This window comes from Lagenorhynchus albirostris, chromosome 14 (assembly GCF_949774975.1).
Source record: "Lagenorhynchus albirostris chromosome 14, mLagAlb1.1, whole genome shotgun sequence".
NCBI lineage: Eukaryota > Metazoa > Chordata > Mammalia > Artiodactyla > Delphinidae > Lagenorhynchus > Lagenorhynchus albirostris.
This window is the reverse complement of record NC_083108.1, coordinates 70,786,290-70,811,942: the sequence shown is the minus strand read 5'-3', so window position 1 is coordinate 70,811,942 and position 25,653 is coordinate 70,786,290. Positions and strand designations below refer to the sequence as shown.

Below are 25,653 nucleotides of genomic sequence, written 5' to 3'. Positions count from 1 at the left end.
ACTGCCCCCTCGGGGGAAGAACCACCAAGTATCTTGAGCCTCCTCTGATTTGGTTAGGGGGCAGGCAAACTGCCAACAGCTCAAACGTTGCCTTATCTAAGCCATGGGATGCCAAGCTCAAAGTCCAGTAAGGACATCAGCTCTGTTAAGAAACAGGCTAGAGGGAAATATACCACAGTCACTGCCCTGGATGGTGGGGCAAGCTTTTCAGATCCGTCCGCCCCTTCAACATTTTCTACAATGTACGTCGTTACACTGTTGATTAATCAATCACATAAGGCTGAGTACATCACTAACAATAATGTCCCTAAGCTTTCATGGCATCATCCGTGCATTTTTCACCCAACACCTCCTGCCTAGGAAGCACCAGGCCAGGTCCCCTGAGGGACACCAAGTCAGAGGAGGTAAGAGGTGTCCCTCCCACCAGAATAACATGGGGGATACAACACATGTACAGATAAACACACTAAAAAGCGACAGCCGAAAATTTCCAAGTGTTCTTAAAGTTGAGACCAAGTCAGGAGGGTAAAGAACTAACAGCTATACAGTGTGCCTGGCAGATGTGATTAATGTATGAGCTTAAGTATCCCATTTTACAGATGGGAAAACTTAAGGATCAGAGAGATAAAGTAACCTGCTGGAGGTCACACAGCACCTGCCCCATAGTTCTACTACCTACACTTGCCAAGCTGCTCCACATCTGTCTGCAGCTGGGGTCATTAAGCATATGTAACAGCTGTCCCTACTGCTGGGTAAGAGTCCATGCCGGCAATGGACACCACATGTTTATAAAACCAACCCACAGTTATATGCGTACATGGTTGTTTATGTAAGTGACTTGGGCACATGGACACCTCACCAAGAGAGCCCTTCCTCCTTCTCCAGGGACCCAGAACCAGAGGCTGCCCAGCATACCTTGGACTGAACGAATGTCCGGAAAACAGGCACCAGCTGCTCGTCCTCCAGGTAGTCTGCGTACTGGATGGCCACGTTCAGGATGTGGATCGGCTCTTCTCGGAGGCTCTGGGAGAGAAAACCAAGGGTAGGCAGTAGAAGGGCCCAGGGCCCCAGCCCGTCCCCTCCTCGGCTTGCTCCCTGCTCAGACACTCACCTTGCTGTCATCCTCGGAGTACAGGGAAGTACGGGCCTTGCTGAAGAGAGGAACGTCCTTAGGCACGTTGGCAAAGCAGGAAATGACCTCATCAAAGTTCCTGGGGGCACGGGGCAGAGAGGGAGGGCTGAGGGGCCGCTGCCCCACAAGGCGATAGGTCAGGCCCGACCCTCACTCTTTCCCAACCACCACTCTGCAAGCACATCCAAGTCTGTGCAGAATTCCTGTGGTTCCTGACTAGGTCCAAGGTACCATCGATGGGGTCTTTCCCAAAAGGGAAGGATGAACCTATGTGATTTGAGATGCTGAATAAAAGAAATGATTCCCAACACTTTGGGGGCATGGCTGGGGTCCCCCTTTTACTGGCTGGTAGACCCTTGCAACCTCATCTCACTCCTCTGAGTCAACTGAGGATAACAAAAGTAACCACTACACCTCCCAAGGCTGCTGCGAACATAGATAATCCAAGCACGATGCATAACATACAGGACCAAGTTGAAAAAAGGGCAACGATGCTGACATTTCTGAGCACGTTATTTACATATTAACTATAGTTTAAATACAATATTTTATATGTATTATCTCATTTAATTTTCCTTGTGACCCTACGAAGTCAGTCCTTCTCTCATGCCCATTATACAGATGAGAAAACGAAGATACAGAGAGAAATCATTTGTTCAGAGTCTTATAGTCAGGAAGCAGTGCAGAGCCAGAATTCAAGAGCAGGAGGTGCTGACACAAAAGCCCACACTTTTGATGATATTATTATTCTGTTATTATTAACTCGCTGTGCCATGTGTCTGGGCCACCCCCACCTGTGTGTGCAATGAATGGGTGGGGGTCAGGGGAAGCTCACTCAACCCCTGTGCATGGGGTGTTCTGGGGAGACTGAGCCACACTGGGTACCTGGTGAAATCCTCGAATCTCTGGAAGGCAACCATGGCCCCCATCCGCTGGGACTTGGGGGAGAAGCCACTGTCCATGAAGAGCTCCGTGCTGTGCCTCAGCAGTTCAGGGTTGGTGATGCTGATGGGTACGGCCATCCTGCAGAGGAGTGCGAAGGAGGGGGTGAGGCAGCCACCGGTGGATCTAGCCCCAAGAGCTGTTCCTGCCCTGGAAGCTTCGGTGAGCCAGCACCACATTAGAGCCTTCTGAAAGAGGGGGGCTTAGAATCGGGGTGGAAGGGACGGGGTAGAGCGACAGGGGCTGGGGAGTCTCATCTGATTCCTCAGGACCTGGTATAGAGCAAGAGCTCCACACGTGAATGAATAAATGAATGAACAGTACGTGCATGCAGGCAAGTCCAATTCCAACATGGTTGCCTGATAAATCCACAGTAGTGAACTCAGCCCAGAGTAAGAATGCACTCAGCGCCAATTCCTCCTGGAGAGCCCCAGCCCCCGGAGGCTGGTGAAGGGCCAGCCTTGGTTCTGAAAGACATTCCAGGCCTCTGCTCCCCTAACCCCTCCCCTCCATCAAACCCGCCCTACGGACAGGGCCAGAAACCAAAACTGACCCCCAGGCCAGCAGCCCACTGGAGTTCAGGTGGCCATTGCCCCCAGAACTGGCTGCACACCAGGGGCAAATCCAAATGGGTCCCCCGGGGAGTTAGGATAGGGTCCTGGAATCAAGCAAAGGAGGGGCTGCTCATCAGACGGGGGCAGAAAAGAGTCCACAGAGCAGGCCTGAGTTGCTCTCCTGAAAAAGGGACCTACATGCAAGGCTGGCCCTTGGCTGGCGTCCAGGAAGTTGGGGTTGCCCCCATTCCCTAAATGATGAGGGAGGCTCACTGTGCCCACGTTGTTTGTACAAGCCACATGTGAGCTTGTGGCTAGTGCACACTTTGAATGCAGCTGGTACAACCGAGGAACTGAATTTTTAATTTAATTGTAATGCATTTTAATTTCAATATCCCACAGGTGGGCAGTGGCTACCGGAGATAAGCACTGGGCTATCTCCATTTTACAGACGAGAGAACAAAGATGGGGGGAGATGCCAGGGCGGGGAAGTGGTGCACCTGACGTCTTCCCAGCAGTTCCCAGACATCCCTGCTGGGTCCCTCCAGAAACAGGGCTACAGTGGTCAGGGAGAAAAGCAGCACAAGCTGGCCCCCCAGGTGGGTACCACTCTGTACCGGTTTGGGTGGGAGGAGGGCAGCATGAACTGGAATTCCACCACGCAGGTGCCGTCCCGGAGCTGCCGGTGCTGCAGGCTGGTTAACTCGTAGGCGATGTAGCCCCTCCGCACATAAACCTAATGAAACAGAAGCACAGCTGACGGAGTGCCCTCAACACCTGAGAAAACTCAGGCTGAAGGGTCCCAGAAACGATCTTGAAATATGATCCCTAAAGTGGTAGCTAACAGCAAATTTGCTCACTCTTCAGGATGCTACTTTCTCTGCAAAGGACCAGATAGTAAATATTTCAGGATTTTGTGGAATATATCTTTATCACAACTACTCAATTCTGCTGTTGTAGGGACTTCCCTGGCGGTCCAGTGGTTAAGACTCCACGCTTCCACTACAGGGGGCATACATTCGTGCCACTGACAATACGTAAATGAGCAGGCGTGGCTGTGTTCCAATAAAACTTTATTTACAAAACCGGGCAGTGGGCCAGATGTGGCCCACAGACTATAGTTTGCTGACCCCTGCTCTAGAGTAACACTGTCCAACAGAAATACAACACAGGCCACGTAGGCAATTTTAAATCAATTTCAGATTTTTCCAGTTGATACTTAAAAAAAGGCAAGAGGTTAAATATAATTTTAATAATATATTTCATGTCATCCCCAATACCTAAAACATTATCATTTCAACATGTAATCAATTTAAAAAAATTAAGATATTTTAAATTCTTTCTCCATACTGAGTCTCTGGAATCCAGTGTGTATCTTACACTTCAAGCACAGCTCAGTCAGACTGGCCACACTGCAAGTGCTCAAAAGCCATGCGTGGCCAGTGGCTGCCATATTGGACCACATGGTTCTAGAGCCTAAGCATAGGGAATTTTTTTAATTGAATAGGGAAGCCAGGGACTGTGCAGCAAAAGTTAACACAGCAGGCCTAATTGCTATCCTTTGAAAGGCCTGCTTGCAAGGCTGGCCTTTTGCTAGCAACTAAGAACCCAGATTTAGGGAGGATTCCCACCATTCCCAGATAAGAATGGTTGACGTTGCCTAATCTATGCAAACAGCATGATTTATGTTGAACATGTGTTTTCTTCCTGGGAGTTTAGAATTTTGGTATGTGTCAGGCAGAGAGTGCCTATGTGACCAGTCCCCAATAAAACTGTGGGTGTTAAGTCTCTAATGAGCTTCTGTGGTAGACAACTTTTACATGTGTTGCCATAATTTGTTTGTCAAGGAATTAAAAGTGCCTGGAGGACCACTGGAAGCTTGCGCATGGTGTCCTCTGGCCTTCACCCCATGAGACCTTTCTCTCTGCTGACTGTGCTTTGTATCCTTTTGCTGTAATAAACCACAACTGTGAGCACATCTATATGCTGAGTCCTAGAGTCTTCCTAGAGAATCAGTGACCCTGGGCATGGTCTGGGAGGACCAGACACATTTTAAGCGGGGACAAAACTCTACACAACTCAAGAGGCCAAGTGAAAACCTTATGTTTATAATGCTCATCTTGAGTTGTGAAGAAAAGGTTGGATCCTATTCAATAAAACTGCCCAACCAAGTGATGGAACGTGTTAAGAAAGCGTCCTAGAAAAATCACTAACAGAAATAAATGGGATTCAGCACTTTATTAAGTGGGGAAGGTGGGCTGCTGCTTTCTATCTGACTCAGGACCCCTAGACTTAGGACCCCCTACATAGGACAGGTGTTTGGATGATGGGTGACAATGGTGATCAATACTCACATCTGATGCTTACTCATGCTGTGAGGTCAGCATTACTATCCCTATCTAAAGTACACGAATCTAAGAGTCCAGAGAAGGAAAGCAACTTGCCAGAGGTCACACAGCTTGGACCTTTGCACACGCCACTGACTGGAATCTCTCTGCTTCTCCCTCCCACAAATTCCTACTTGCTCTTCAGACACTTTCATGTCACTTTCTCATCAAAGTCTGAGTCGAACCTCCTGGTAAGGTTAAGTACTGCTGTGCAATTCTCATCATGGCCTGCATTTTCCCTCTGTGGCCCTATCACGTGTATAATTAAAGAAATACTGAGTGTGTGTCTCTCCCCAGCCAGAGAAGCTCCACTAAGGCAGAGACTATGGTTATTCTCTAATGTATCCCCAGCAGCTGGAATACAGTAGGTCTCAATACTTACTGGTGAAAACTGAAGACGGGGGAAAACACTTGGTAGCTACTTAAGAGCTGTATTAGGTCTCACTGCTGCGAACAAAGAGTGGGGCCTGGAGGGGTTCTTGGAATCGAAACCAGGGGAGGGGTAAAAATTGCAGGCCCAGAGACACTGGCTGTAACATGCTTACAAGCCCAAAATAGTCTCCATGGAGACCCAGTCAACCTTCTGGCATCAGGATGGGTGACCCATGAGGTCTAAAAGATGGCAGAAGAGTGGGCACCACAGGGGACTGAGACTCCAAGTTCAGAGGGTAAAGAAATGAGGAGAAATCACCAGGGGAAGACAGTCAAGTTGAAGAAATGAGGAGAAATCACCAGGGGAAGACAGTCAAGTTGAAAACACACATCATCTCATAACTCCTTGAAAGGATTCTGAAAGAGCAGATGGAACGTCGTGATGTCCTGAAATTAACCAAACACCTCTCAGCCCCTGAATTCAGGAAGACCAGAGCGGAAGCAGACAACCTGGCTCTAATCCAGGTTTTGCCACTGCTCGTGTTCATCTCTGCCTGACACACAGGGAGGTCACCTTAAACTGTCACCTAGGCTCCTTCCGGCTCTCATAGTTCCAAGTGGAAAAGTCTTTCAAAGGTATCTAAGGCAGGTGAGTTGGAAAGTTTGGGTGAAGTGCCTCAGACTTGGCCCTTGGGGGTTCATATTTAACTGTGCCTGGTCCGGAGAAGGCTAGAATGGCACACAAGATAGCACGGCTTACCAGCAAGGACTCTGGACTAAGACAGACCTAATGTGAATCCTGGTTTTGCTACTTCCTAGCTGTGTGACCTTGAGCAAGCTGCTTCACCTCTCTGAGCCTCTGTTCTCTTCTCCGTGAGACAGGTGTAAGTAACAGGACCTACCTTGTACAGAGAATGATAAGATCACGTTTGCCAGGCACGTGGTCCAGGGTCAGGCATGTGGCAGGCGGGCAGTGGATGTTAGGACCGGCATGGTCAGTACTGGTGCTGTTACGGGGGCCTCTCTCCTACTTACCTCCAAGGATGCCATGCAGACGACTTTGTTAGCATGATAGAAGAAAGTGGGCAGGACGTCAAATATGGTCGTTTCTGAGAGTATTAATTTCTACAGGAAATGGAAGGGGGAAAAAGAAGGAAAAGGGAATGTTAACGAGTTCTAACCAGCAGTCAGATAAGCAGGAGGGATGGGGGCAGGGAAGGAGGCTGGTCGTATTGTTATCACGAAACGTTGCCCATTTCCCAGGCCCACGAGATCTGAACATGGAGGCAGTTCTGGGGTGACTGCTCCCAGGGCTCCCAGCTCCAGATGTGGAGGGGGTGCCTGGAAGCCTGTGAATGAGGCAGATTTAGGAGGTGGGGGAGCCCTGGGAAGATGAAGCCATGACCCAACCATGGGAGTGCTCCCAGCTTCCAGTAAGCTCCATGACACATGAACTTTTAACATCACACCTCCTGGGAGAGGCTTGCTGCCTGAGGCTCTGTCCATCCTGCAGGACTCAACCTCTCCCAGAGCCTCCCCTGGGCAGCCCTGGCCACACTGGGCTAAACCACTGGAGTTGGCAGCTGTGCCCTGCACCCGAGTGCCAGCCCATCGAGGGAAGGGGGAGCCCGCTTTCCCACCCCAGGCCCCACGTGGGCCACGGCGCATGCTCTCTGCCAAGTGCATGGATGGAGGTGGCCTCACCTTGAGGTTTTCCGGGCAGAACTGGTGGCCATACATGTCGATGGCAGACAGGAAAATGGACTCCACCTGGTTGTGCCTCAGCTCATAGGAGGGGAGGTGGGAGGCAATCAGGACCTGCAGGGGGAGGGGACAGAGGGGCTGGGGTGAGCCATCCTCATGGGGAGGAGCCAAGGGGCGGGTGCTGCAGCAGAGGGGACATGCACGGTGGGGGCCGCGTGTGGGGAAGGGCAGCACCCTGTGACGTCATGCACGGTGGGGACCACGGCTGGCGACCCTACCTGCCTGGCTCTGAGGGCCACTTTGCAGTGCTTGCTTTTGCTCAGCTGAGTGAGTTCGCTGAGGATGGAGGTCAGCTCGTCTGACAGGGAAGGGTCTGGGCCACAGAGCTCATCCTTTGGGGGAGAGAAACAAAATCCAAATGGCTCTCTGTTCTACCAGAAGGAAACAGGCCAGCATTCACCCTTGGCCAGGGGGGTGGGGGTGTGGCTGCCCCCGCAAACCTGCACAGTGTGATACACATACCCTTGGCCACTCTCCACCAAGCACCCCCCTATTCATTCACTCTCCCATTCATCCACCCCAAAACATGCCCTAAATTCCTGGCATGAAGAAAAAGACAACAAAGTCTCTGCCTGCATCACTGTTAATGGCCGGCACTTATCAGGTACTTACTATGGCCGGGCAAGCAGCTAGACCCTTTCCACTCATTTCCTCAAATGCCCCCAACCCACTGACAAGTTACTATATGATTCCCATTTTACAGATGAGGAAACTGAGGCTCGGAGAGGCAACGCGCCTTGCCCCAAGGCTACCAAGCACGTGCGAGGCAGAGCCGCATTTGAACCCAGGGCTCTCCTGTCGCTATGGCCTCTCCCTCTTTCCTCTAAACGTTGTTGCCTGACTTATGGAGCTCAGTTTCAGAGAAGAGGGATGAGGGGAAATAGAGGCAGGTATGAACAGAGTAAGGGCCACATGGGAGGCTTTGGTGAGGGTGTGTAAGCTACCCTCCAGGAGCCCCAGTGTGAGGGGAGCATCTAGGGCCTGGATAGGTCAAGGGAGGCTTCCTGCAAGAAAGAAGATCTAGAGGTAGAACTTGCAGAAGAGGCAGGGATGAGGGTTCCTACGTGCATCCCTCCTCTCTGCTTCTGAACAAGGGACCTTTCTGCTGGAGACCAGGGCCGCATGCGACTGGTCTTTGCAACTCCTCTTATGCCCTAAATGCAAGAAGGGCTCGGTAATGGCTCAGAGCTTATACTCCCTCAATACCCACAAAGACAGAACAATGAATGCTGGGAATCTGAATGCCTGGGCCAAGTCTCTGCTACTATCTACTGATCCTGCATTTTCTAAGTCACGTCAAGGAAAAAAATCTTTAGCTATAAAGGATTGCTAATTATTACCCGGTAGGAGGAGAAATAAGAACAAAGACATTCCACGCTTCACCAAGAAGGCAAAATGAAAGCCCTACCAGAAGACTCAGAATCCAATACCCCTTGACTAATCATAGCTCATGACTCTGGAGCCATGCTGTGGGTTCAAATCCCAGCTCTGCACTTATAAGCTGGGTACCCTTGGGAAAGTGATTTCACCTCTCTGTGCTCTGTCAAAGGAGGATGAGAACGGTACCGACCTCCTAGGGCTGCTTAGGGAATTAAACAAGTTAGTATTTGTAAAGCATGTCAGGAGTGCCTGGCACACAGTAGGTGCTTTGTGGGTTAGTCATGATCTCCCCCAGGGGTCAACAAATCCTACCTACTGCCTAGTTTTATAAGCAAAGTTTTATTGGGACACAGCCATGCCCATTTGCTTTCACTGAGCCACAGCGGCATTGAGAGGTCAGGGCAGAGACCATATCCTGGGCTAAATCTAATATATTTACTCTCTGGCCCTTTCCAGAAAAAGTCGGTGGAGCCCTGAGCTACCCCCACTCTGGGTAAAGGGTGACTTTTCCTGCTTACGATCAACATGATCACCAGCTGGTTCTTCTTGGCCACCTGCGCATGGGAGAAGATGCAGTCCAACACCTGGGACATGTCTGGTTTCAGCTGCTCCCTGAGGTTTATCACACACTTGTCATAGTGGGCTGCAGGGAGACAAAAGGCCACGTGGGGTAAGGCTCGGGGCCCCTCCTGCCCCCCTGGGCTTGTCACCAATGCTTGCGGTGGCGACTCTTGCCTTGTTGGAAATGGTGCTCAACCAGTAAATATCTTCGCAGGAGATCCAACACCACCGCCTTCATGTAGCCCCGGGTCCCACTGCGGTATCTGGGGAGGAAGGGAAGGCTGGCTTAGTGATCAACTCTACTTCCTGGGGTGCCGGAGTTATCCACAGCCAGGACTTTTATGATTTGAAAAAGAAGAAAACACTAATAAAGAAACTGGAGGCTGCTCCCTCTAATATTTAGGCCTGGGAGGGATGTGTGAGTTAGTTCATTTGTGCTAATAACTCCGCAGGCCAGGGAGAGCAGTGACTTGCCCAAGGTCACACATCCAAAGAGAGGCCAAGCCTGACCCTTTGGATGATGCCTGCCCGTCCCCAGAGAGAAGGAAAAACACTTACAGAGTTGGGATGCTGAAAGGGGTCAGCCTTGCATGCATGGTTGAAAAGCAAAAATTTTCAATTAACCACTCAATGTATAAAGACAGATTGGAAAACAAAACAAAACAAAACTTGAAGGACATTTACCAAAAGATCCCTGTGTAAATTTCACTTCCCTTTTAAAACCAAATGGTAACCTGGATGTTCCTTAAACCATTTCCTCTTCTAAACTATTTCAGAACACAGGGAATTGAGTGTGTAAGAGAATGTGATGCTGAGTTTTAGGGAAGCTGAAAGCAGCTTCACCCCAGCATCACCAAAGGGCAACAAAAGAGAGAAAGAACCTAAAATACTCTTTTATTCAGATGTGATTTTAAAAACACACACGAACACAACATAAGACAGAGCTTTGCGATTTATATTTAACACGCAAAATCCTGCTATGGAATTTGATTCGTTTATCATTTGTTCATTTCTCCTAGGCATTTCCATTGCTGAAGGATGGGTTAGTGTTAGCAGTCTAAGGGAGGCAAAGTGATCCTGCACATCCAGCTGTGACTCTCACTTGGTGGGGAATCCAAACTCCAATCTCCTTCCTCAGCTGCAATCCTATCTTGTTAGTATGAGTCCCCATGAGCCAGGGAGCGCCCTGAAAAGGACGGCATTTTCCTATAGTCCTATATCCTCTGTACCTCTGATAGTTTCTGCCACATGGCTAACATGCGCTGAATGAATTCGCTGAAGTCTGAGAATGTTTGGATTCTGTCCTTATAGGCAAAGCTTTCTTGCTGGGTAGAGTTTTCATGCAAAAGGGCAGTTCTTTTTATCATCAGAATAGTTCTCCCTGCTCAAGAACTACTTAAGATAAAATACAAATTCTTCGCCAACTCCTCCTTTGCAAGGATCCCCCAAAACCGCAAGGATAATCTGTATAATCCTTTACAGCCTATAAAGCCATCTCATCCCACTGTCTCATAATCAAAGCTACCACAAGGACTCACTATGTGTCAGCACTTTACAAAAATCAATCTGCTCATAGCTCAAAATGACTTATGGTGTGTGAAGTGTTTTTATCCCCAGTTTACAGACTGGCAAACTGAGATTCACGGAGGTAAAGGGTGTTGCTTTGTTCTGCTGTTAGGAAGGGCTGTGCTGGGGCTGTAAGTGGGGTATCGGACCCCAGGCACTGTCTCTCAGTCTTAGCCTGCCCTTAAGATAGCACCACCCTGGGGCAATACATGGATAACTGAGTGTGATAACCACACCCCAAGGAGGGCCCAGGACTCACTTCTGGACCAGCTGCACAATGCTCTGGGTGTTCATGAAGAAGACCTCCCGATCGGCCTTCCGCTGCAGGGTGGCCGCATGGCAGTCCAGGATGGTGGCTATCTGCATGGGAAAACAGGACAGGTCACAGGCCACTCAAACCACACAATCTGGTTGCCACGCAGAAGTCACCAGAAGGACCCACCACAGGCTCCCATGGGGATCCCATTCAAAAATTTAAAATTCCAGCCCCAAAGCCCTCTGGCCACCCAGAAACAGCTCTGCACACCCCACTCAACACGTGGCTTGAGGACTCAAGAGCTCAGAATGACAACAATCACATAAAGACATGCACCACTGTATCATCCCTCTCCACAAATACAAATGCTCTGGGGAAAGAGGAGAAGGGAATTTCCAACCCCAGGGAGCATGAGGGTGTTGGCTATGGGGGTATTTTTACAGTTAGATTTAATGCGATCGGCATATTGTCTGTGGCGACAAAAAAAACATGTAATGAAAAACCTGCATCAATAACAAATTCCCAGAAGGTTCCAACATGTATTTTTCTCAACTGGGGTCCCTGAGAGCTTTGTTTTCATGATTTTTTAGTTGAGATAGAATTCATATACCATCATCTTCCGCCCCCCTTCTTTTAAAGTGTACAATTAATTCCGTGCTTTGTAGTATTCACAGAGTTGTGCAACCATCACCGCCATCCAATTTCAGAGCGTTTTCTTCTCCCCCAAAAGAAATCCTATAACCGTTAGCAGCTACTCGCCAACCCCCCCTGCCCCCAGCCCCTGGCAACCACTGATCTACTTCCTCTTCTCCATGGATTTGCCAGTTCTGAATGTTTCATATAAATGGAATCAGGCAACACGTGGTCTTTAATGATTGGCTTCTTTCACTGCGCATCATGTTTTCAAGGTTCATCCCTGGGTAGCATGAATCAGTATTTCATTCCTTTTTATGGCCGAACGATACTCCAACCTAGAGGTTGACCTCTGGGAATAAACTGACTTCCACTGACCTCGGGCGCCCCAAATTGCTGACATGTGGGTGGGGTGATGGTGGGAGGCAGCCCTTATAACCAGGCAGAGGGCATGAAGATAAAAAAGAGATGGCTCTTCAAAATGCAGATTTCCTTTAAAACGCCTGATAAAAGCGACCCCAAAAAAGAACAAAACGAGGCCATTGTAGAATTATTAGAGATTTCTGATACTACCCGGGAATGGTTTCCATTCTTAAATAATATTATATATACGTATAGCCCCAAGATTGTCACCTTACACAAAGCAGAGGGGGAGAATCAGTACGACACACTGGCAAGAAGAGCTCACAATGTCCTCTACTGTGTCAGCCAGCGTATTTTTGGAAAACGCTCACTCTGTTTGCACCAACTGCTTACTCCTGTTTCAAAGCCGAGTTATACAGAGTGAGGCCTAATAACTGTTTATGTTCCTCTAAACAACTGTTGTTTTGGGGGAAATGCTGCGATCCTGCAGAGAAGGCGTGAAAGAAAACTCTCAGTCCCCAGCATCTCGGCTGTAAGTGGGTCTCGTGAAGCCCGATTTGATCAGAGACCGGACGTCCGCACTGGTGGGGAGACAAGTTCCCAGCGGGGCTGGGGTGGGGGTGGGGGGCACCCACCTGCTGGCTGGGGAACTGGCACAGCACCGAGGTGATGTTGCTGGCGTACTGGGCCATCACCCTGCGGACAGCCTTCTCCACGGGGGCGGGGATGCGGCCCGACACGCTGGTCATGATCTCCTGCAGATCCAGCAGTGGCAGCGTTGGGTGCCGCAGGGTCATCAGGAGTTTCTGCACCCAGTCCTTCAGCTGCAGCGGGGAGCACAGAGTCGGCCCAAGGCTGTGCTGGGGGCATGGGCACGGCCACCCACCATGGGGCAGCTGACACACTCAGCCCATCCAGGCTCCGTGCACTTGAGTGGCCAAAGATCCAGACCCAGTGGCCTGTGGAACAGTCCAGAGTAGAATGGCCCCCTGACCACAGGGGGAATGAACACCCAGTTTCCCGACCCAGGAGGGCCCCACTCCCCTCTCCATGCATCCAAACAGCCAGCCTGGTGTGGGGATAGAACACCAGGTGGGAAGAGCAAACATTTGTGGGACACTGGCTTTGTGCCAGACACTGTCCTAGGTCCTGGATTTGCATGTTCTCATTTGATCCTCAAAGACAACCCTATGAAGTAGGAATAATCATTATTTGCATTTTCCAGTTGAGGAAACTCAAACACAGAGAGGTTAATTAAGTTACCCAAAGTCACCCAGCTAGTAGGAAGCAAACTCAGGCAGACTCAGAGACTCTTAACAGCTGCATTGCACTGCTTCCGGCTCACCCGGAAGCAGAACTGTTGATGGTCTTTGAATGGGGAGGATAATGGCGCCAACCCCATAACGTGATTGTAAGGTTTAAAAATGAAACCATGCACACACAGGCAAGTGCAAAGACTTAAAAAAATGTTGTAATTCTAGCAATTAAGCAGCATAACCTAGGGGCTAAGTGCATGGACTCTGAAGCTAGGGGGCCAGGGTTCAAGTCCCTTCTTTGCCTCCTCATGGGTGAAACCAGGCAAATTTTGTAGCTTCTCTGTGCCTCAGTTTCCTCACCTGTAAAATGGAAATAAGAAGAGTTCTTACCTCCTAGGTTGTTGGGACGGTGAAATGACTTAATAAGGTTCAAGTACTTAGAGTAGTAGATGGCACATAGCATGTACAGGACAAGGGCTGAGTTATTACTACGACCACCAGCACCGTGATTGGCTTTTCTGGGATGGAATGGGATGTAGCAGTTTTATAGTTACTGACGTTGAGTTTAGCAGCATGGGTCTTTCACGGAGGTCTGAAAATTTGAGGACTTGTTTCTCTACAGACAACGGGACCCTGGGATGATGAACAGAGTTGTGTTTCTGGACAAAGCCCTTCCTCGCTGTCTCTTTAGGAGGGTGACCCACATCGACTCCTTTCTTAACTTACTATGTGAACATTCTCAGTGTTGAGCTGAACCCAACCCCAAAAAGCAACGTCACCTTTACAACAGTTTATAATCAGAGAGAAACATACACTGATGTTTACAATGAAACTGAGGAACTTCCTGAGAACGGGTCCTTGATAGAAACAACAGAGGATGAATCATTTTCTCATTTCTTACCTCAATAAAGATCTCTGGGATCTTCTGGCTCTCATACGGACCTATGCACGTGTGTGTGATACACACCTACCCTGCCCACGTGACCCACCTTGATGCTAAAAATAGGCTCCGGCAGACAGTAGCCCTTCATGATGTTCCTCAGATTTTCCAGGACGCTGCGAAAAACCTGGTGCAGTTTCTCTCCGAGGATGGGCAGCGTTGGTTGGGAGGGGAGCTCTCCCGTGAATGGCTCAGCCTGATGGGACACCACAGGAGTCAGAGGTCAAGGCCACTGTGGCCTCTGAATGAGACATGCAAGCCAAGGGCCGAGGCAGAGCTACCAACACACAATATATACAATACACATAATGCGGTTATCATGAAGCCTGCGGGGGAGGGGGGAACAGAAGAAAACATTGTATTGGAAAGTTAAAATTGCTACATTCACACCCCTGTGTGAGGTTTCCACATCTTCCCCTTTACAAATGTCAGAGTCAATTATGTACCCCAAATAATTCTGGAGGGCATTAGATGTGACTGAAAACAAAATGTTCACATGTTGAGATCTGGGGAAGTGATTCTGGCTTCTACATGAGTTAACTTGAATTTCATGCTAACTAGAGCAGCCAGTTTGTAGCCAATCAAACATACACCGTACATGAGCTTTAATTATTAAAGAAAAGGGCGCACTGACCAGAAGTAAAGAATGTCCAGGTTAAAAATAAAGATGAAATGCCTCCCTTCCTCGGACGCCCATGCTGGTTCTCCTTTGATGATAAGATTCCCTTCCCAGGTGCCAAGGCCATATGGACTCGCTGTGTACGTGCTGATCTGTTCTGTTTGTGTGTGTGCGTGTGTGTGTGTGTCCTGAAACCTTGAAGGAATGTATCCCTGACTTGTTTCATGTTCTTTGTTCTGACAAGACATAAAACTGTGCTGAAAAAAAGGCTCCTTGGGAGCAGTTCCTCAGAGTTATCTGAAAGGTTGTCTTTCGGGCTATGGTCCTCAGTTTGGTTCAAATAAAACTCTTTCTATTCCTATTAAAGACTGTTTATTATTTTTGTCGACAGATGTTTTTGTTTTGCTTTGCTTTCAAACCAAGATCATCTTCCTGTTTTTTTCCATTTATTTCAGTCTCACTCGAACCCCAAAGATGAATGCCTAGCAAGGTGAAAATTTAGGAAACTGTCATGCAAGTGTACGTGCTTTTTTTTTTTTTTTTGCGGTACGCGGGCCTCTCACTGTTGTGGCCTCTCCCGTTGCGGAGCACAGGCTCCGGACGCGCAGGCTCAGCAGCCATGGCTCACAGGCCCAGCCGCTCCATGGCATGTGGGATCTTCCCGGACTGGGGCACAAACCCGTGTCCCCTGCATCGGCAGGCGGACTCCCAACCACTGCACCACCAGGGAAGCCCGTGTATGTGCTTTTTGTAAATCATAAACATTTAGCCTTAAAGGATCCCCAAATAAAAAGCTCCCCAAAGGGGCAACACTGACTTAATGTATCCATTCGTCTGTTAATTTACTCTACAAATATCCACTCAACACCAACTGTGGGAGGCACTGGGACCCAGGAGCTGGGGCATGCTATTCTGCTGGCCCAGAACCCTCAGCTTCCTGTCCCTCGACTCCACTCCCAACCCTGCAGGCTCCTCTCACCCTTGAAGATTAACCGGAGGGTTTCCCCTCTCCACAATCTGCTGCTGGCTTCTCCACCTGGGCCCTCACAGCCAGCGGCCAAGCGCAGTCCCTCTGACTGCACTTACTGAGCTGAATTACAAAGGCTTATCTGCCTGTCTTTCTCACGGGCATCTGTGAGCCTCCTGACCTGTGGCTGGGCGCTGTCTCAAGAACCTAGCCCGGGAAACGTTTGCTAAAAGGAATCACAAAGCAAGCACAGACCTTCCTGGTGATCTAACAAAGCTCAGTCTATTTCTAGCTTTGGGAACCCTCTAAAAAGAATAATGAAAAGAAGGAGAAGAAAACAAATGAAACTAATAGAATAGTCTGAAGAAAAGAATCGATTTGATTTTTTAAAAAAATGCTTTTCTAGCTTTTCTTTTTTCCTGGGCATATACACTAATTATTGTAGAGAAAACAAAATTACATGCATAGATGGCAAGCCACCTCCCCGCAGGCCTGGCTCACTCTAGGAGGGTAAGTCATGTCATGTCACAGAGACCTGACAGCTCTATATAACGTACTGGGGGGATGATGTTTGCGTCAAAGTTCACAGGAAGAACCCTTCCCCTGTAAGCGTCTGGGAGAAGGTTCTTCCAGGCAGAGGGAGCTGGCCCCAGGGGGACGGGTCTGGAGCATTAGATTAAGGGAGGGGTAGTGGGGGAGGAGATGAAGCCAGGGAAGAAAGCAGGGCACAGCTCAAGAGGGGTCTTGGAGATCATCGGAAACACATGGCTTTTATTCTAAGTGGGATGGGAAGCTGCTGAGAAGGATGTGAGCACAGGCAGACACACTCCTACGCCCATCGTGCTGGCTGCTGGGAGCAGGTGGTGGCGGGAGATCCAGGGCCACAAGCCTATCTGGCTCACGGGGTAGCTGTGCCGGGTGCCACATACCGGGTGCACTTTAGAAGGGTCATCGAGGTCCAGCCTGGCCACCACACAGCCTGCTTCCAACACAGCCCCTGGGCGCTTGACATACTTCACCCGGCCACTTTCCTGCACATTCAGGGTCGTGATCATCTTCATCACCTGTTTTGCAGAAAGAAGAAATTAGACGGAGCCCACTAGGACTGGCCGGTGTCACCCCAAACTAGTAACTCTGGAGCAGGGACCGTGTCATTTACATTGAATGACTCCGTGGGCAGAGTTCAAGCGGAGGGGAGAGAGGGAACCAGCATTTACACAATCTGTTGTGTACCAGGCACAATGCTGGGCATACATTTTTTCCATCTGCAAAGCCAGCCAGAGAGGCAGGTGTTCATTGTGCCCATTTTACAGACATGGAAACTGATCTTTATTTCCAAAGGAAGGCCTCTCTCTTAGAAATACAGATGAATCATATGCTGTAGGGTGACTGACACACACATTCCTAAAATGCGGTGCATTTTGTGACCAGCTCCGGTTTTTAAAGGCAGTGAGAAAACCCTCTGGGGAATGAAGAACATGACTGCAGTACAGTCATCAGCCCCTTGAACTGGTCTGAGAGTCGGGCCGTGTGGACGTGATGAGTTTTGTTATCACGTGTGGGCTGCAGACCGACAGGACTGTCCCACCCTTTGCTCAGAAGTTCACAGTTTGGGCACCCAAGTCAGCCAGGCCTGGGATGGAACCCTGCTCCCACCCATCACTCTGTGATCTCCACACGTGCCTTCCCCTCTCTGAGCCTCAGTTTTCCCAACAGTAAAATGGGAGGAAATGACAGTCTTGCCTCACAGGGCGCTGATAAGGATGAAGCAGGACGGCACATAATAGGAGGCCGACAAGCGTCAGCTACTACCGTTGCTATATTTTCATTACAAAAATCACTATTTTCCTGGGCAGCAGAGAATGGAGGCCGGGTTTGAATCCTGGCTTGATGTGACCTTGAGTGAGTTCCTAGCCTGCCTGGGCCCCGTGTCTTCATGTACAAAACGGGGGTCCCATTTGTGTCCAACTTATATGATTGCTGGGAAGATTAAAGAAGGTAATTAAAGACAGATAAAATGCTTAGGATAGTGCTTGCCACGTGGGAAGTGCTTTGCTTCTGTTGGCTTACCACTTTTTTTTTTTTTTTTTTTTCGCGGTACACGGGCCTCTCACTATTGTGGCCTCTCCCATTGCGAAGCAACAGGCTCCGGACGCGCAGGCTCAGCGGCCATGGCTCACGGGCCCAGCCGCTCCGCGGCACGCGGGATCTTCCTGGACCGGGGCACGAACCCATGTCCCCTGCATCGGCAGGCGGACTCTCAACCACTGCGCCACCAGGGAAGCCTGGCTTACCACTGTTTAATTGTCCGCATCATGATCGTTCATCGGTTCTTACTCACTCCTGGGGAGGTATACATTTTTGAGATTTTTTTTTCCCTTTGGATATTGCAGGGAATTGGGGCTGAACCCCGCACACATGGCTCTCTTAGGAATCTGCAGATGACAGCCCAGGTGAGAGGGGAGGTCTGTTGGCTTAGATGAAGCAGCATTGGCAGATGGCCCTCCCTGGGGGAGGGGGTGTAAGGGAGACCTGGCTGCAGCCCTCCCTCCCTCCCAGGGGGCTAGCTCTGCGGTCACCTCTATCTCAGCATAGCTGCCCCCAGCCTCGATGTGGTCCCCGTCCTCCACCATGTACTGTATCAGCTTCCCCGTCGAAGGGGCTCTCAGGACCGTGGGATCATTCTCCTTCTCAAACACACACGTCTTGTTGCCGATGGTGATTCGGTAACTGGAGAGAGAAGGAGTGGGGAGGTGGTGGGGAGACTGGGGAGGACCGTCGACCCAGGTGCCCGAGTCAGGGTTTCGACAGCCTCTTCCCTTCCTAAAGGCAGCCGGGAGCATCACCCTGTGTGTGGGTTGAGGGACTGACTCCATTTTTCCCAAATGGTAGCATTTGACAGTTACCGCAGAGACTTTGGGAGTGAGCTGGGTGGGACCCTTTACTGGCTGAAAACTAGCTCCTTTTCCTGACATAATCCCAACAGGCCCTGGCATAGAGAAAGCGATCAATCACTGTTATTCAGTAAATACTGACCCACTGAAAGCCTTCACCTTAGAATTGGGAAGAGCATGCCGCATGGATGGAGCTTATCATCATCTTGAACATTCTTGGCAGATAGAACACGGGTTAAAAAGAGGTAAAAAAAACACCGATCTGGGATGAATCTAGTCCACCTTCTTCCATCGAGGATTCGGAAGGGAATCTAACGAGCATTTTCAGGCACGGGGCCTCTGGAACCCCACTCCTCCCCATCTTAGTCTCTTGGTCGGGGGGGGGGTCTTTGCTGCCTTTCCGTGGGGGTGGGCGGGTCTGTTTCATCGTGTGAGCTCAGGGTGGTCAGACACGCTGGACCAGGAGGACACGCGATGCCCCCGTGCAAAGTGCTTCCGGATCATCCCGCCCTCCACCCATCCGGACACAGAGCAAGCTTTCCTGCCGCCATCTGCTCGTTCGATGTGTCTCTTCCCCCACAGACTCCATGAGTCATGACCACGGCTGTATCCTAACACCTAGCGCGGCATCTGGTGTAAGCAGATGCTCAATAAACAGCCCCTTCCCTAATCGGACGACCTCATCTTCTCCAAGCCTTGACCTGATGGGTGTCGACACTGCAGCTCAGACCCGGAGCCTCTGGCACTCAGCACACACCTTGCAGGCCGTGGAGCTGGGAGTCACGTCCCATTCGGCTCTGAATCCTCCCAAGTCACTAGAAAAGGGCCCCCTGGGAGCCTCCCATAAATGCCTGCCAGCTGCATGGAATTCCAGCCGAGAGATTAACCTCTCCAGGAGCCCCAGAACGTTCCAGAGAAGGTGCCTTAGCTAAGACCCTCAGACCTGCAGGGGAGAGCTGGCTCTGTGTGCCCTCCACGACCACACACCTGCCGACCTCCTCCTTCAGGTACGTGGTGTAGCTGCTGCCACTGTAGGACAGCAGCAGCCCCCCGTCGTTCAGCCGGTGGGCGTCGATCTCGATGTGACAGCCGTTCATGATGAGGACGAACATGGTTGGAGACTGCCGGGCCACCTGTGGGGACAGTTCAATGTCCCCACCTGAAATGAGGATGCCTGCTTGACCCTGTGCCCCCAGAGCACCGCCTGGCCCCCCTGACCACAAGCAAAGGCTAGTGTCCACAGCGGAAGTGCTGGGGTGGACACCTCACCTCTCGAGGCCCAGCCCTCGCTCACCCCAAGGGAGCAGCGACGGGGAGGGAGCCCGGGGTCAGCGAGCCACACCTGCGCTGTGGGTGGGCTAGTGGCTGCCGGCCGCAGGTGTAGCCCCAGGCTGGGCATCACTGTCCATTGTGTGCCCTTGAGGGCTGGGGGCTTTCTTCTGATCCTGTCTCCAAGCAGGGTTGCCCTGGGAGCCAGGGAGATGGGGGTCTTGCTCTGGGTGAGGCAGACCTGGGGCCTCCATCAGTGGCCTGGACATGGACTTGGGCTCTGCCCGCTAGACCTGGCCCTGCCCAGGGGCACACAATGGATCTGGGACACTGGAAGGAGACATATATGGCCAGGCCCTGGCCTCAGCTCTGCATTTCAATCTGAAATACCAGCCCCACCTGGCCCTCAGTTCAAAGTATGTGCTCTCTCTCAGAAAACTAACACCCTAAAGAGCCCTCAACCTCTAAAATATATATATAGTGACAAAAGATGGCAAGAAATAGAGGAATATTTATTGCCACGTTATTTATGGGAAAACCTAGAATCAAACGAGCTCTCCAACAGTGGGTGCTGCCATGGAATGTTCTAGACTGCACTGTCAAATATGGTAGCCCCTAGCCAGATGTTCAAATGTAAGTTAATTAAAATTAAATGAAAGATAGAATTCAGCTCCTCAGTTACACTCGCCACATTTCAAGTACTCCATAGCCCCAGGTGGCCCATACTGGACAGAGCAGATTTAGAACATTTCCATACCTGCGGAAAGTACTATTGGACCGTGCTGCAGACTCTAAACTGATGTTAGGAAAACTTGCTAATAACAGGGGGAAACTATAGGCCATGACAATATCAAAGCAGTAAAAACATTTGCACTATGATCTTAACTTTATAAATGCAATGCATAAGGAAAAAAATAACTGAAAAGAAGTCTGCTAAAACGTCTGAACCCAGGCCACAGCAGTGAACGCGCAGAATCCTAACCACTAGACCAGCAGGGAGCTCCCCATGGTGGACTGTTTTTCTGACGCTTCATGCTTGTTTGCTGTTTTGAAATTTTCTGCAACGAGCATGTGTCATATTTAAAATCAAGTTGAGGGGACCCCCAGAGGTAGCCAGGAAGCATCAGAGGCAAAAGGGAAGCGATTTTACACACGTTACGTGGATAACACACTCGTGTGGCTGAACGAAGCCTGAGACTCTCCAAAGTTGAAAGATCAATGTATGCTCAGCAATGTTCAAAATCAAGTAAGAGAAAATAAAAATTCTGTTGCCTTTTCCATGGAATGTGAGGCTGGGAAGTGCTGGGGAGGCCCTGGCTTCCCAGGGACACATCGCTCCAAAGGTCACCCCGACTTGGACCCGGGGGGCTCACCCTGTGCTCGCACATCTCAAACATTCTTTGATACTCTGCTGAATTGGCCTGGGACGGCTCAGGACGGGTAACTAGATATTTCCAACAGAGAAGAGCGACCCTGACAAGCTCCAGGGATGCCGGTGATAGACCCGGAAGCAGTCAGAAATCCACACATTGATTCTCGGTGCAGAGATGCTGGACAAAGCCAGTCTCACAGCCCTGGGCAGTGCAGCCAGACGCTCTGCTCTTGAGCAGTGGTCCGGCTCACACTGTGTACGGGGTTGAATTATGTCCCCCCAAATTCAAGTCCTCCCTGGAACCTCGGCTTGTGACCTTAATGGAAACAGGGTCTTTGCAGATGTAGTTAGTTAAGGAGGGGTTGTGCCGGATTAGGCTGAACCCTAAATCCAGTCTGACTGGTGTTCTTGTAAGAGAAGAGACCCAGAGAGACAGGCACAGAAGGATGAGGATGTGAAGACAGACAGACAGACACAGACACACTCAGAGAAGGTGGTCGTACAAAGCCAGAGACTGGTAGAGACTGGAGTGACAACCTACAAGCTAAGGAACACCAAGGACTGCCCACAACTACCAGAAGCTAGGAATGCGTGCTCCCTGGGAGCCTTCAAAGAGACCATGGCCCAGCCAACACCTTGATTTTGGACTTCCGGCCTCCAGCACTGAGAGACTATAAATTTCTGTTGTTTGAAGTGACACCAGTTTATGGGACTTCATTACGGCAGCCACGGGAAACCAACACATGCTCTAACGTGCCTTGTGTGCGTGGCTCAAGCCTACGGGTTCTGGAATCCAAAGACCTTAGATTTCAAGGTCACGGGACTGCACGGGGAGTCCTGGGACCAAGCATGAGAAAATCCACTGCAGGGATGGCCCACTGCAGAAATAAAACTCCCTTGAGCCACCAGAGTGTGGGAGACATCTAACAGGGACCTTTACCTTGAGGATGTATTTAACGCCTCCGTAGATTAATTCTACATCCACAATGTTCAGCAGAGAGTCTGCGGGGAGGACCTGGCCCCTGAGAGAGAAGACAGACCTGTGGTCAGTTTGGGAGTGACCAAGAACTCCGCAGCCATCCATCCCCTGGATGTGAAAATCCACCCACTCTTTGCCTCTTCTAACTATCAACACACCTGATTGATAAAAGGCAAGGAATGGAGAGTCCCAAGGAACCTGACATCCCTTAGAACTTAAGGAAACTGCTCTTGCTACAGGATGTGACATTTCAAAAAGGCTCCTCTAAGAAGCAATAATCCTATTGCTTCTTCTTGAAAAAATTCCTTATGTGGGAATTCTGCCACCCGCTTATGAAAGAAACGAATGCACGGATTGGGATTCTATCACCATCCAAAAGCAGATTATCCAAGCACTAAGAACTTTCGCCCTTCTAGTTCCCTTGCAGTAGTTTCCTTTGCCTACCACAGTGGTTTTCAAGGTGGGGTCTGCCTCTACCCCGAGGACATCTGGCAATATCTGGAGACATACTTGATTGTTCTGACTTCCAGGGGGAGAGGGGATGCTGTGGATGGGACCAGGGATGCTGCTAACTTCCTACCCTGTCCCACAGGACAGCCCTCACCGCAAAAGATGACCCAGCCCGAAAGGTCAGTGGTGCCGAGGTTGGGAAACCCTGGTCTATCCCAAGAGGGAGCTCCTGGCCACTTCCACAGGGTCCATTTCACTGGTCATCTGATTCAGATGAGGGTCTGGGAAAGGACCATTTGTAGAGGTGACCTATAACCTGCTTTGCTTCTCAAATCCACCTCCTCCTCTCTGGACTCCTGAGTGTTACGACGTACCTTGCACAGGTCAGCGCGAATAAGCGCACCGCTGTCTGTAGGATGATGGCTGCGTTGGCCTCGAGTATCCCTCCCCTCCCACCCCCTACCCCAGCGTCTTCTAGGGCAGCCCAGGTTTGTCCAAGGACTTCTACAGAGGCAAGCACGTAGGAGAGGGTCACTGATTGCTTGCTGATGGATTTATACCCAAATAAAGCATGCTTCTGCCTTACTTGCCACCAGCACATATCCCAAGAGGGGAAAGGAAGTACCCATGGGCCCCACCTTTCCAGCGAGTGTAAGAAATCCGTCATGCAGGTCCTGAACATCGAGTCGGCCACGTTCAAGGCTCCGCACACCACCCCCAGCATGATATCCGGCTTCTCGGCCTGGGAGAGACTCTGCACGTCAGTAACCACAGTGACCAAAGCCACGGGGAGCCAGGAGGGCTCCAGGACCCCCAGGGCAGACACGTCCAGCTCCCCACCTGCACTTTCTCGGCGATGAGATTATCCAACCAGCTGGTGTCAATGTCGTTGTTCTGGAAGCTCTCGGTCTCCAGGAGGTTGGTGAGATATTCCACGGTGGTCCTGAAGTCGCCCCGGATGGAGAGTTCCTTCAGAGCCACCACCATGTTCCTTGAGGGGAAGGCACACGGATTGTTTTCCCACTTAACGTACACGTCATCAGAGTTCTAGAGTGGTTTCCAGTGAGTCAGAACCACACAGAAGTTTAGGGAGGGCCCTGAGTCAGACGGCTTGGGGCAATGTCAGCTGCAGCATTGACTGGTACAGCAAATCTTGGGCCAGTGGCTTAAATGCCTGGGCCTCAGTTTCCTCATCTGGAAGATGGGGGAATAACCCTGCCTTCACACAGATGCTTGGGGATTAAAATGAGACAGTCTGTATAAAGCACATGGTCACTGATCAATAAACCTTAACTGCTATGAAATGATTTATTACAGTGATTATAATTGTTATTAACCATGCCAGTTGCTCTGACTCCCTCTCCCGCTGGACCTACCAAAATCCCCCAGTGTCCCAAGAACGAGCCGCTCTTTACCTGTCCACACAGCTGTCCAGTGTGCCTGGGTTGCACGAGTAGGTGGCTAACACCAGTGCCCCCCTCTGGGCGTGGCGGTCACCAGCCCACACGTGCTTGGCTGTAACCGCCTCCAGTTTCCCAGAGGGGCTGCCTCCCCCCAAACAGGGTGTCCAGTCCAAGGGGCAGAAACCTCCGTTCTCCATGAAATAATAGGGAGAGAGTTATGGGGAAAGGCACCAGAAGAAGAGGGGGCATAGGAACCCTTCCTGGGAGAGGAGAGCTTTCACACCAGTTACGACGCTCCTGCATGCTGCCAGCAGGTGTGACAAAGGGGCCACGAGACCCAGCGGGAGGGTGAGAAAATGAGGACGCAGTGAGCTTAAATGAGGGTGTCAAATAGGCTACTGCAAGTTGGGTGTGGGACCTGAACCTGCATCTACAGGCTGAGTCACTGGATTCAAAGGTGACCAACTTGTCCCGGTTGGCTCAGGACTTCCCCAGTTTTAGCACTGAGAAATCCCACATCCCGGGAAACGCTCAGTCCTGGGAAAACAGGGACAGTTGATCCCCCTCTTGGACACTGACAGCAATAAGAGCTGGAATTTTTCCTTCCTATTCTGCTGAAGTGATTACTGGCCACTCACAGTGTGGGACAAGACACAGGTCCCTTCACTCAGAGACAGCTGGGCTGGTTGACCACCATCCCACCTTTTATTAATCCTTATTTGCTCCAAGCGTCTCAATTTTTCACTGATTAAGATGAATTATTCAAAGCTGGCAAAGAAACTCTCTCCCTCAAAGCAGCAAACGCCATTTAATTCATGGCTAAGTGCCCCAGCCCAGACAGATTTAAATGCTTTGCAAATGAAATGTCTTTCACTCTAAAAGACACCTCCACAAGAATGTTTAATTTTACAAACTGAACTGGTGTTTACCTTTTGTTCCCAGGTCAAGGCAGGAGAAATGTTAAGATGAGGGGGTTTGGATCGCTAATTTTTAGGGAAATGCAAATCAAAACTACAGTGAGGTACCACTAATCAAAACTACAGTGAGGTACCACCTCACATGGGTCAGAATGGCCATCATTAAACAGTCTACAAATAAGAAATGCTAGAGAGGGTGTGGAGAAAAGGGAAACCCTCCTACACTGTTGGTGGGAATGTAAGTTGGTGCAGCCACTATGGAGAACAGTATGGAGGTTCCTCAGAAAACTAAAAATAAAATTACTATAAGATCTAGCAATCCCACTCCCGGGCATATATCTGGACAAAACTCCAATTTAAAAAGATACATGGGGCTTCCCTTGTGGCGCAGTGGTTGAGAGTCCGCCTGCCGATGCAGGGGACACGGGTTCGTGCCCCGGGCCGGGAAGATCCCACATGGGCCCGTGAGCCATGGCCGCTGAGCCTGCGCATCCGGAGCCTGTGCTCCGCAACGGGAGAGGCCACAACAGTGAGAGGCCCGCGTACCGCAAAAAAAAATAATAATAAAATAAAATAGGATCTGCTACCCATCTCCTAAAGTGCTGCTACATCTGAAGCAGCAGGTTAATTTTTAGTTTCTCAAAGGGAGGGAGGGAGGGAAGGAAGGGAGGCAGGGA

General features: G+C 50.3%; 1 protein-coding gene across 1 annotated transcript in view; it reads right to left on the bottom strand.

Annotated features, from left to right (window-relative positions):
• ACACB (acetyl-CoA carboxylase beta) overlaps window positions 1-25,653 on the bottom strand; it is a 102,706-nt gene that overhangs the window by 33,522 nt on the left and 43,531 nt on the right. Inside the window, 18 exon segments of the mRNA XM_060170870.1 lie at window positions 916-1,023; window positions 1,112-1,211; window positions 2,018-2,155; window positions 3,246-3,364; window positions 6,423-6,512; window positions 7,092-7,205; window positions 7,370-7,483; window positions 9,050-9,253; window positions 9,256-9,355; window positions 10,918-11,018; window positions 12,546-12,734; window positions 14,156-14,302; window positions 16,622-16,756; window positions 18,272-18,422; window positions 19,574-19,719; window positions 22,168-22,249; window positions 23,295-23,398; window positions 23,497-23,647. Of these exon segments, the coding sequence (XP_060026853.1) occupies window positions 916-1,023; window positions 1,112-1,211; window positions 2,018-2,155; window positions 3,246-3,364; window positions 6,423-6,512; window positions 7,092-7,205; window positions 7,370-7,483; window positions 9,050-9,253; window positions 9,256-9,355; window positions 10,918-11,018; window positions 12,546-12,734; window positions 14,156-14,302; window positions 16,622-16,756; window positions 18,272-18,422; window positions 19,574-19,719; window positions 22,168-22,249; window positions 23,295-23,398; window positions 23,497-23,647 (2,293 nt within the window).